This window comes from Vigna unguiculata, chromosome 1, assembly GCF_004118075.2.
Source record: "Vigna unguiculata cultivar IT97K-499-35 chromosome 1, ASM411807v1, whole genome shotgun sequence".
NCBI classification, from domain to species: domain Eukaryota; kingdom Viridiplantae; phylum Streptophyta; class Magnoliopsida; order Fabales; family Fabaceae; genus Vigna; species Vigna unguiculata.
Genome location: NC_040279.1, coordinates 1,728,706 through 1,742,159, shown reverse-complemented (window position 1 = coordinate 1,742,159; position 13,454 = coordinate 1,728,706). Strand labels below are relative to the sequence as shown.

The 13,454-nt window shown below is 32.6% G+C and overlaps 1 protein-coding gene across 2 annotated transcripts; it reads left to right on the top strand.

The window, feature by feature from the left end:
- The first annotated feature begins 1,096 nt into the window (after positions 1 to 1,096).
- LOC114168871 (RING-H2 finger protein ATL52-like) lies at positions 1,097 to 2,549 on the top strand. 2 transcript variants are annotated; one of them, XM_028053950.1, is made up of 3 exons: positions 1,104 to 1,179; positions 1,276 to 1,648; positions 1,863 to 2,549. In XM_028053950.1, the coding sequence occupies exons 2-3, from the start codon at positions 1,316 to 1,318 to the stop codon at positions 2,295 to 2,297; spliced, it is 768 nt and encodes a 255-aa protein (XP_027909751.1). In that variant the 5' UTR covers positions 1,104 to 1,179; positions 1,276 to 1,315; the 3' UTR covers positions 2,298 to 2,549. The 2 variants fall into 2 exon arrangements, with proteins under 2 accessions (XP_027909673.1, XP_027909751.1); XM_028053872.1 differs by having other exon boundaries at positions 1,097 to 1,648.
- Positions 2,550 to 13,454: the final 10,905 nt, after the last annotated feature.

The window sequence follows — 13,454 nt, the reverse complement described above, 5'->3', positions numbered from 1 at the left end:
ATAGACATTCCTATCTACAACTATACACATATTTATTAAGTTTTGATTTGAATTAAGATGAAAATGAAAGAAAAGAAAAAGGAAGTGGGAAGTTGAATGATTTAAACTAAAACTAAAACAAAATAAAGAGAAAGAAAACAAAAGTCAAGAAAAATGAGTGAGGATTTATTTAGATTAAAGAATATTCAATAAAGTGATTTAAAATTACAATAAATAGACGACCCTGTCCCTCTCACAGTGGGTGTAAAGACATTCCATTTTTCTGATAAGAATCATAAAAAAGAAAAAAAAAATATCGATAATATATACAAATATAACACATATAAGACAAATTGATGTAAATAAATATATAAAAAATGTTGTGAGAGTGTGATCATACCAACCATGTCTTAAAGACTACTCAAAGCAACATATATAGATCAACAAACATGGCCACTTCAACTAACAAACAAATACCCCATTCATCTCTATATACTTATATTCACATGAAATTATTTAATATCATATTTTTATATATTAAAATACAAATAATATATATTTTTAAATTCATTTTTATTTAATTTTACGAAATTTTGATATGAATAGTCATGATACCATAAACCATTCTCTTTATATAAAATTTCAATACAAAGTTATTTTAGTATAATTTATATTCTTAAACTTTGTGGACTACATAGAATAACGATTTTCCCCACCGACAAAACCCAACGTAGCAGAATTGATAAATAATTTTGGGATCTAGCCATGTGATAAGGTTAGATTAAATCATAAAATATTTAACCATAACATTTATATATTAACTAGAAGCAATTATTAAGTGGTCACATGGAAAAAAAGTATTAGTTAATTTTGCAACTTCTTGACATGGTTTTATTATCTACAACCACCTAAAACTGATTTGTTTTATTAACTATAAATAAATATTCTGACATTTTTACTCCTATTTAACACCATCATTCATTATTTTTCATTTTTATAAATACAAAAGTTTACTTTTTTTTTATGATTATTTTCTCTTTACATAAAGCATCAAATGGTGTGGGAAAACATTTTTACTTAATTGTAATCTCATAAACTTTATATAGTGCATAATTTGGTGTATGAATTTTGAGACTGTAATGGTAGAGAAGAAAAAAAGAAGAAAGTAGAATGAAAAAGTAGGTGAAGAAGATAAGATGAGTAAGCAAATTGTGATGACCTACCTTTGCTTTTCTTCTCAATTACTTTTCTCTCAATTTCCCATCATCTTCTGATTCTGATTCCTTCTCTTGTAAGATCCAAAAAATGGGTAACACAATTACTCATCCATGGATGAATGATTAGAGAGCTTCATTCACACAGAAAAGTAACAGAAATGGGTTCTGCAACTAACTCAAATCCAAATCCAAATCCATATCCATGGACCCCAAAGGATTGTTCAGAAGGAATCTGCAGCATCTACTGCCCCCAATGGTGTTACATAGTCTACTCTCCTCCTCCTCCTTCACTCTTCCTCGGTGGTGATGATGCTGATGATGATCCTTCAGGATTTGAGTTTTCTCCTCTCATAGTTGCTGTCATTGGAATATTAGCCAGCACTTTCATCTTGGTCACATACTACACCATCATCTCAAGATTCTGCAGACGCACCACCATGCAATCCAATGAGGTTTTGATTACTTTATTTTTCATCATACATAGTTGTTCTATATATCTGACATTAGTTTTGCCTAAATTATTTGAAACCACTTTTAATCCAAAATCTCGATAATCCAAAATCTCGAGAACAAGGAGTTCACTAATATTTCATAATATAAAATGTGTGTTTATGATTATCTATTCTATCTGAGGTGAGATTTTGACTCTTGAATTATTCTTAACAGGCTTCTTCGCCGGAAGAAGAAGATGGTGAGGTTTCTTCTTCCTCAAACTCTGGTTTGGATGAGGCTCTCATAAAATCCATCACAGTGTGCAAGTACACCAAAGGGGTGGTGGAGGGTCATGATTGTTCAGTTTGTTTGAGTGAGTTTGAAGAGAATGAGAGTCTGAGATTGTTGCCAAAATGCAACCATGCTTTTCATCTTCCCTGCATTGATCCTTGGCTGAAATCTCATGCCACTTGCCCCTTGTGCCGTTCCACCATCACCCTTGTTTCTCCTCCAAATCCTGCCATGGAAGCACCACCAAGAGTCACTGTTAATGCCTTGGAATACCAGCAAAGAAGTAGCCATGTTGTTGTTGTGGTTGTTCAGAGCTCTGAGCAGCAGGAGAAGGTGCTGAGTTTTGATTCCAACACTTTGAATGAGAGTGAAGGATAGATGAAAAACTTCTTCAATCAATTTATATCACAAGATTGAGAGAGAGAAAGGGAACAAATTCTGTTCTGTTCTTCCTGATTCATTGTATGTACCAATTCTTCTGTGTAACATCTGTAACATATAACAGAAATTCTTGAACATCAAGATCATTTGTTAATGTGAATTTCACAGAAATGTAAACCCTTGCAGAAAGTTGGTTTTGCCCCTTTGTTGAAGAGGGACTCCACAAGTATCAAGTTTCTTTTTGTTGTATAGTTGTGAATATTGGTACATAGTTTTGATGAATCTCCATTTGGAAAAGAAACAAAGATAATTATGCAGTGTTAACTTATATTCAGTTTCTGAAACTGGTTTTGGGAATCAAAGACTGGTTTTTTGTGCTGTATTAAAACCTTTTTGTGTTCTGTGAAAAACAGTGTTGTGTATAATAAGATGGATTGGTTTTAAAATTGAATTCATAAGCAAATTGGTCTCATTTGATGCATAACTTACCTATGCAAAGCCATTGCTTGGTTATTGATGACTTTTGTACCGTCAGACCCTCAGTCGCTATAGGCGGACAATCTCATGATAGGTTATTAATGTGACAATTTCTCTAAAGTGATTTTAAGGAGTTCACGACTCGAACAGCCACCGTCATTCATTCTAGTGAAACTTTGTCGCCATAACATAATTATAGGACCTTCGATAGAACGTACGGTCCTCCGGTCGGGTGGCTGCACCAAAATTAAACTAAATTAATACAAGTTAGTAATCAAGTTTAAAAAGCAATTGAGCCGTAATCGAGAAAATCCTAATGACAGCCCATATCAAACACTATAAATAGAGGCCCATGGTAAGTTGGTAAGGACTTTTACATCGTATTTATTACAGTATTAATTGCATCCACCCGAATGGACTTGAACCGATTTAAGCATTAGAGCCTTATAGATAAGTACCTCGTCGTCTGGACAACCGAGCGGAAGAGAATGAAAGTAGATCGAACGAGAGCTAAAGAAAAAAAAAAAAAAACGAACGGTAAAAGTTATAAGGAAGGAAGAGTAGACTGTGTTTTTAGATAGGTGCTAAGTCCATATACCACAAACAATTTTGATGTGAATGTATCTTTTTCCAGCGATTGTTATGCACTTCATTGTATATTTTTGTTGTCATTTTCTAACTCTTGTTATCATAGTTTTGTTTGTAGTTAGAGGTTTTCAGCATGATTAGAAACTAATGAGCTTAGGACATTTAAATGTAAATCTTTCATTATTTTTATATATACTTTTCTGATATTGACCTTTCTCTATTGTATTGGGCATAACTTTTACTAGAGAGGTCCAATTGATATGATTTTGGTCTCCTTGGAAAGCTAAAAACAATATCTATAACTTTGCGTCTCACATATAAAGCATGATTTGAACTATAACAGGGTCAATTATCATGATAAGAATTGTAAATTTTATAGTATGATTTTGTATTTTTCGACTTTTCGCCTAATTGTATTATGCAGTAATGAGCTTAGTTAAGGTCTAATTGTTTAGGCAATTTCATATATCCTAGGAATCAAGTTCTGGAAATTTTGTTTCAGGAATTTTTGTTCTGGAAAGTTTCCAAAATGTGTAATCCAAATATCACTTATAAGTTTGAGGGGTGCAGAAAGTAAAAGCCACTTACCGGATCAAATTACATATTCGTATAAACGATGTTACACGTAGTCCGAGTGAAGTATTCTGAAGTCAATAGCATTTCTCTCTTCTGACTTTTGCTTTCTGAACCATTTAATCTTCCATTTGTGGATTCAAGGAAGGCTACAATCTTCGATCAATCTACACCTATGAGAATTTGATTTTTGCTTCACAATTATCAAATTCGATTTTGTTATTTTGTCATCAGTTCCAAATTCGTTAAATGATGATAATAATTTGCATTTATGAGTTAAAAACTGAATTACGTAATTAATTGATAGCTTAATTTGATGAATATTATGGATTAATTTGGATGATATTTTCTTTTAGTTCGTAAATAAGTTTGATTGAATTATAGGGTTACATTGAGTATTGTTCAATTTCAAATTTAAATCTTAAGTTACTACGATAATTCATAATCCTTAAAGCTAAATCTTAAGTTATTACGATAATTCATTATCCTTAAAGCAGATCTTATATTCACACACAATCTTACTATGATTGTGCTTCACTTGAATAATTAAGACAAATGAAATTTACACATTAAAATTCATTATTTATAGTAGTGTTCGTTTCGATGGATTGCACTGTTCAAGTGAATTTGTGAGCACAAATTTCATGTAAAGAGTTGCGATATGCAATGAAATAAGAACACGAATTTGGGAGATGGAGGGTTTAATTCATCCACCCAAAATTGAAGTGATTTGCGTATATTTTATATAACATTACGAAATTGCCCCTTTGTAACAACAAAAACAGATGTGGAGTGTGTGTGAATAGAATGCACCAGTGTGTAGTGTGGGCTTGTGAGTATTGCAGAGAAATGGGGTTGTGGTGGGTGGTGGGGGAGGAAGATGGATGGTGGTCGTGGTGGGGGAATAATGTCGTAGATGTGGCGGATGAACATGATGGTGAAGGTGGGCTCATGGAAGGATGTGCACCATAACCGGTGCCCGTGCAAAGAGGAGAGTGACACCAGTTACGTAATCAGTGTCGTGTGTGTTGTTTTTTTTTTTTAAATTTTTTGTATAAATTTGTTTAGAATTTCATTGTATAACTTTTTAAAATTTAATTGTATAAACTTTTTTACATTCATAAAAATTTAAATTTTTTTTATTTTAAAATTTCATATAATTTTAATATTTTTTTAATTCGTATTATTTATTTGTAATTATTTTTATAACATCAAATTACAAAATCATTCTCTTTTTTCATTAAGGGTATTTTGGTAACTTTCTAATTCTATCTATTTTAACAATTTATTTTATCTATTACATCAATCAAATATTTTACTAACTTTCGTAAAACTTATCTCCAAATCCACTCATTTTATCCTCTAAATTCACTAAAAAAAACACACAAATTCATCCATTCAAATCCACACAAATTAATCTTCACACTCTTTCCAAATCCATACCCCCAAATGAACACACCCTACATAAGAATGGAGCCAAAAACCTACAAAGGTTTATTTTTACAACTATGTGAGTCGACTACTAAATTAACGATTATTGAAAAAAAAATCCCTATCATTAGTATATAAATCCTTGCTAATACTCTATCATATATATATATATATATATATATATATATATATATATATATATATATATATATATATATATATATATATATATATATATATATATATATATATATATATATATATATACATTAGTATGAATCATGCATTTTTGTTTTTCCTTTCTTTGTGTTGGTTTCCAACCAAGTTCATTGTAAATATTATTAATCATATCTAACAATATAATTAAACAATAAAAATTACAAGACCATAGAATAACACAATCACGAAAAGAAAAAACGATTCTTTTTGTCAGGCATGAACATCTTGTTTTGAATTGGTTCTTGTGATTTCCTATATTTTTCTTCATTAAAAAATAGACTTTAAGTCTAATTTAATTCCACAAAACTGATTTGTAAGATAAGGTTTGCACTCACTTATATACTATGAAATTGTCTTATCTCTGGTCGATGTGAGACTTCCAACATTCTTCTGTATCATTATACACTCATCACACAAGAGATGTACACAAAGGAGACCACTAACAAATTCCAAAAATTGACTCACTGCCTTAATTATAATGAAGCTCAATCCTTATATTTAGTAAAATATGATACTTACCTTTTGAATTTATATAGCATTGTGTGATGGTTAAGTTAAATTAATATAACACAATGCTATTGTTGGTATCGCTCAGCGGAATGTTAGAGCTTGCGGACAAAACCAAGAGGGGGGTGAATTGGTTTTTAAGTAATAAAATTAATACTTTAAATTTTTTCCAAAATTTATCAATTAAATCAATAATTAATTTCGTTAAACACAATAATAGATGAAGTAAGAAGATAGAGAAGAAGATTGAACTCAAGTATTTATACTGGTGCGGATCAAAAGACCCTACGTCCAGTTGTTAATCTCTCAAAAACGAGATTAACTAAATCACTAAAAGTAACATATTTACAATCAGATATTAAGAGTGTAAGGAAAGAAAACACCTCTCTTGAATCACACAAGAAATGAACACCTTTCTCTGAATCACACAGGGAACCTTGACCTTAGCTTTCCTAGCAACAACAGCAGCACTCAATCTCCTAGAACACCTCTCAAGAAAAGTTATCGCTCTACCCACACTAGGTTTTTCAAAGCTTCTATTGAGAACACTCAGAGAACTCTCTTGCAGTCACAACACTAGTACTCTAGCTTCTCAAAAAGGTGAGTGAGAAGTAACTCTGAGGTTCCTTAAATAGGGATTCCAGAAATTAGGTCAAAAAGCTGAATAGTCGCGCCCAACTGACCAGGATAATCGATTATCACTAGTGATAATCAATTATTCCAGTGTGGTTTATGAAAAACAAATTTTTGAGCAGCAGTGCTTTCTTGAAAAAATTGGTTTAGCTTAGGATAATCGATTATTCTAAGTGATAATCGATTATAACCTTGATTTTTTCGAGAACTACCAGAATTTTCTTGTACAATACTGATTCTAACTAATCTAATTACATTTTACAAGATAACTTTAAAATAACAGCACATGGTCTTCATATTGTCTTCCAGATGGCTTTCAGGCTTCTTTTAGCATCATCAAAATCTTGCTTAAGCATTTAGACTTGTATTGCTTTTGCCAACAATCTCCCCCTTTTTAATGATGATCAAAACAATATGTTTAAAGTATCTGCAATCAAAATATCTTACAAGTAGATTTGTTAGTAGCACTGTTTGGTTTAAACTTTTAAAATTTTTCTCCCCCTGTTTTGATCATATGAAAAAAGTTTCAATAAAGAAGCTCCCCCTCAATTAAGCATAGGTAAAGAATAACAAGACAAAATACTTTTATTGAAAAAATAATAAAACTAGAAAAACATATTACAATTGCAAACAAATAGACTATGATATAGACTTTTAAACGTCTTGACTCATGTCATCATCGTCCTCATATTTATCAAATTTATGTTCTAAGTTAGAGATCCTAGAATCTAATCCTCTAATTAAGCCAGTGACTTCTTCATGTCTGTGAGTGGAGAGAAGAAAGAATTCTTCAAGTCTCTGGTTGAGATTTAAAATGTGATCCTCTAAAGAAGAGGATGAGCCACCAACACCACTGGATGATCCAAAATGTGTCTCAACAGGAGGAATAGGAGCAGTGGGAGGATTCTCTTCTTCTTCATTGTCCGAGGAAGGCATATCATCCTTGTGAATGTAGGTATTCCCAAAAGGAATAAATTTCATCTGCTTCAAGGAGTTTTTCGCAATTTTGTTTGCCGTAGTGGTCTTATGAGACTATTCATCAGAGACATTCACCCCTTTATACTCACAAATACGAGAAATGAGTAAGGAATACGGGAGAGGATATTGAGGCAATCTCTTGACTTTGAGCATGGTGTCAAGAATGATGCTTGGCCAATAGATAGGAATGTGGTTGAGCATGGCATAAATGATCATGAGATCTGCTTCACTGCACTGTGCATGGTTTGTACCACGTGGACATAGAATCCAAACAATGAGATAGTGAAGTAGACGCTCATCGATTTTGAGAGGTCCGGCTAGCAATTGACGGCCAATTTCTTGATCTGGGCGTCGCATAAAGGATCTATATGCAAAAATTCTGTTGAACCTTTCAATGCCAGCCGTGAGGATTGGGGATGTGCCATCATGAATGGGAAATTGTGCAACATTTTCCCAAATATCATCATCTAGAATAATGTTGACACCTTTCACCTTTGTGAACCCAACTCCATCTCTGAATTTGTAATTGAAGTAGAAGGCTCGTACCAAATCAGGGTAGTAGATGCCTTGCATCTCTGTGAAGAATTTCACACCTTGTTCAGCCAGAAAATTTTGAATTGTGAAATGGCGATTTACAAACCATTGAGACTGGATGAATTTTGGAGTGATGAGGGGTTTGTCTTTCCACAATGTGATGAATTCAGATCGTCTTTCTTCATCCGAAATCCATCCTTCAATGGAAGTTATTCGAGGTGCAGTTGAGGGTTGAGAGGTACGAGATGCAGTCCTTCTGCGTGTAGGAATCTTTCTACGAGAGGATTCAGCCATGGTTGAAGTAAAGGAGAGGGAAACTTGTTAGTTTTTGAGAAAATGAGAAAACTTTAAGTGTTGATGGAGAGAAAAAAGTGTTCTGGTGACAAAAATGGCTCATATTTATAAAGAAGAGTCTCCAACGACCATATACACGTGTTTTGATGCAAATCTAGCCGTTCCTACGGCTAGTTTTTAAAATTATTTGGTCCAACGACGTGTAATAATCGATTATCCTAAGATAATAATTGATTATTGGTTCATGTTCTGGGCAAAATATGAGTCCTGACGAGCTGATAATCGATTATCCTAAGTGATAATCGATTATTCTAGTGAGTTTTTGATTTTTGGCTCAGAATTAAGGATAATCGATTATTGGCCCAAATAATCAATTATTACAGAACATTTTTAAATTTTAAGGCTGAGAAGTTTAAGGATAATCAATTATGTCCCCAAATAATCGATTATTGATGCTATTTTTCAGATTTTTAAGGATTTTGAGTTTTTGGCAATTTAAGAGATCTCTAATATGCCTAAGTCTCTTCTTAGTTCATAAAATCTATCTTTAGCTAAAGGTTTGGTAAAGATATCAGCTAATTGGTGCTTTGTATCTATGTATTCTATCTCACAATTTCCTTTATTAATGTGATCTCTTAGGAAATGATGTCTTATTTCAATGTGCTTTGTCCTAGAGTGCATTATTGGGATTTTTGGTTAAATTAATAGCACTGGTATTATCACATTTCAGAGATATGTGATTTAGAAAGATATTATAGTCTTCTAGTTGTTGTTTCATCCAAAGAATTTGAGTACAACAGTTTCCAGCTGCTATGTATTCAGCCTCTGTAGTTGACAAAGCCACACAAGCTTGTTTCTTCGAGTGCCAAGAGACTAATGAACTACCTAGGAGGTGACAGGTACCACTGGTACTTTTTCTATCTATTTTACAGCCACCATAATCAGCGTCTGAATAGCCTATCAAATTAGGAGATGCTCCTGAAGGATACCAAAGTCCAAAACATGCAGTTCCTTTTAAGTATTTTAAAATTCTTTTTACTGCAGTAAGATGTGATTCTTTTGGATTGGCTTGAAAACGAGCACATACACATACAAATTGCATAATATCAGGCCTACTTGTAGTAAGATACAGCAAAGAACCTATCATGCCTCTAAACATAGTTTGATTTACCTCTATTCTTGATTCATCTTTGTCTAAGTAGCAGGAGGTTCCCATAGGAGTACTTGCTTCCTTAGTAGTATCCATTCCAAATTTCTTAAGTACTTCTTTACAGTACTTAGATTGAGAAATGAAAGTTCCATTTTCCATTTGCTTAATTTGAAGACCCAAAAAGAATGTCAATTCTCCCATCATTGACATTTCAAACTCTCCCTGCATTATGCTTGCAAAGCCTTTACATAGTGAACTATCAGTAGACCCAAATATTATGTCATCTACATAAATTTGAACTAGCAAAATATGCTCATTTACTCTTTTAATAAACAGAGTTAAATCAATTTTACCTCTTTCAAAATCATTTTCTAGCAAAAATGTACTTAATCGTTCATACCAAGATCTAGGTGCTTGTTTTAATCCATACAATGCTTTCTTTAATTTATAAATGTGATTAGGAAACTTATAGTCTTCAAAGCCAGGTGGTTGTTCAACATACACATTTTCTTTTATAAATCCATTTAAAAAAGCACTTTTAACATCCATCTGATATAGTTTGAATTTCATGAGAGAAGCATAGGCAAGAAGTAAACGTATAGCTTCTAACCTGGCAAATGGAGCATAAGTCTCATCATAGTCTATACCTTCTTCTTGTCTGTATCCCTTTGCTGCAAGTTTGGCTTTGTTTTTAGTGATGTTTCCATCCTCATCCAGCTTGTTTCTGAACACCCATTTTGTTCCTATGACTTGGTGTGAATCATCCCTAGAAATGAGTTCCCAAACTTCATTCCTTTCAAATTGATTCAGCTCTTCTTACATTGCTATACACCATTGATCGTCTTGAAGAGCTTCTTCTACATTTTTGGGTTCTATCTGTGAAACAAAGGCAACAGTCATACAGAAATTTGACATATTTCTAGTAACTACTCCCTTTGATATATCTCCAATGACATTTTCCAGAGACAATCCTCTAGGTGATTTCCAGCTTTTGGAAAGATCTTCAGGTTCAGTCAATGGGTTCTCATTTAGGTACATCTCTTCAAGAGCTTCTTTAAAATATTCTTCATCACCTGCATTTGTTTTACTTGACTCAAGAGGGTTCTCCTCAAGGTCCACAATTTCATCAAAAACAACATGCACAGATTCTTCCATATTCAAGGTTCTTCTATTAAAAATTCTGTAGGCTTTACTAGTTAATGAATATCCTAAGAAAATAGCTTCATCAGCTTTAGAATCAAATTTACCCAAATTTTCTTTTCCGTTATTTAGAACAAAGCATTTGCATCCAAATATTTTTAAATGTGCTACATTAGGCTTTCTTCCTTTAAACAATTCATAGGGGTAACTTTTAAAATTAGTCTAATGAGCATTCTATTTAATACATAACAAGCAGTGCTCACAGCATCAGCCCAAAAATATTTAGGCACATCATATTCGTTCAACATTGTGCGAGCTAATTCTTCTAAAGATCTATTTTTCCTTTCTACAACTCCATTTTGTTGAAGAGTTCTAGGTGCAGAAAAATTATGCATAATTCCGTTTTCTTCACAAAAGTTTTCAAATAATTCATTTTGAAATTCTCCACCATGATCACTTCTTAAAACTTTAATTTTCAAATCTTTTTCATGTTGAACTGCTTTTGCAAACTTTTTAAAAGCTTTAAATGCCTTACTTTTTAGTGTGAGAAAAGAAAGTCCATGTATATCGTGAGTAATCATCAACAATAACAAGAGCATAATAATTTCCTCCAAAGCTTTTTGTCCTTGAAGAACCAAACAAATCCATATGCAAAAGTTCTAAAGGTTTTGATGTAGAAATCACATTTTTTGAATGAAATGAAGATTTTACTTGTTTTCCTTTTTGACATGCATCACATAGTTTATCTTTTTCAAACTTTATTTTAGGCAATCCAATTACTAATTCTTTAGAAATCAGTTTGTTTAATTGTTGCATGTTGATATGAGCAGCTCGTTTATGCCATAACCAGGGATTTTCTTCTTTAACAACCAAACAAGTTATATCACTAGATGATGCATTATCAAGATCAATCAAGTAAATATTATTGTGTCTCATACCTTTTAAGGCTATTTCTTTGGAGTCCTTTTGATGAATAGTGCAGTAATCACTCTCAAATATTACTTTGAGTCCTTTATCACATAATTGGCTTATACTGAGAAGATTTTGTTTTAGTCCTTCCACATATAGTACACCCTTGATCTCCAAAGTATTTCCTCCTCCTACATCACCTGTTCCAAGTATTTTTCCTTTGTTGTTATCCCCATAAGTGACAAATCCTTGTTCCTTCTTTTTAAAGTTCTTAAACTTCTTTTTATCTCCAGTCATGTGTCTTGAATAACCACTGTCAAGATACCACATTGATCTTCTGGATTTAGAAGTCATCTGCAAAATAAGGAAACAATTCATTTAGGTCCCCAACAACTTGTTTGGGTCTTTGGGATTAGAAAAAAAAATATCTACTTATGAACAGGAACCCAATGATACTTCTTATTAGGAACACCAAAATGTTTGATATTGCATTTGTTTGAAGTATGACCCTTTTTCATGCAATAAAAACATGTAGCAGTACATGCATATGTATTCATAGAATGATATGTTCCTTTTTCTACCCAAACTCTATGAGTTCTTTTAGTTTTATTTTTAAAACTATGATTATGAGCATGCTTGGTCTTATTTGGGTTTTTCTTGATTTTAAACTTTTCACAATTTTTATTTTCTAAAGCATCTTCAAGATGTTTTTCCAAAATACATATATCAAACATGTAACTTTTACATGAAGCACATTCAACAGTTTCTTTATTTTCTAAATTTGAAATTTTATTTTTCAAAAGTTCTTCTTCTTCAAGAGATTTTTCGAATTTACTTTGTAAATCTTTAAAATCAGATTTTAACTTTTTATGAGCAGTATCCAATTTACTAGATTTAATAAGTAATTGTTGAAAAGCATCATACAAATCATCATAGTCATTTTCATGGTAAGTAGAATTTACCTCACTGTCAGAATCATCATGATTAGCCATCAAACATAGATTTGCTTCTTCAGTTTCAGAATCACTAGAATTTGATGAGCTTGAGGCATTGTCTTCCCAAGCTATGTATGCTTTCTTTTTGAAGAATTTTCTATCCTTCTTTTCTTCACTTTTCTTTGTATTTAGGCAGTCAGCTTTGACGTGTCCAGATTCTCCACATCCGTAGCATTTAAAATTTGAGGATGATCCTTGATTATCCTTCTTGTTGCTCTTGAATTGATTTTTACTTATGGCCTTCATGAATTTTGTAAATTTCTTAATCATAAGACTAAGATTTTCATCGTCATCCAAATCTTCTTCTTCCTTTTGCCTTTAATCACTTCGGTTTTAAAGGCTATGTTCTTCTTTCTTCCAATATCTTCTTCATCATTTAATCTGCCTAGTTCAAGCTCATGTTCTCTCAGCTTTCCAAACAGAGCCGCCATCGTCATTGTTGCAAGGTTTTGTGACTCCGTGATGGCTGTCACCTTCGGCTGCCAAGTCCTGTTCAAGGATTTAAGAACTTTTATATTTAATTCATCAGTGTCAAAAGCTTTACCTAGACCTGTGAGATGATTGACGATATGTGTGAATCGTTTCTGCACATCGTATATAGTTTCTCCTTGTTGCATCCGAAACATTTTGTATTCTTGGATCAAGGAGTTTTTGCGTGCTCTTTTCACATCGTCTGTTCCTTCATGGATTACACACAATATTTCCCACATTTCTTGTGCACTGGTG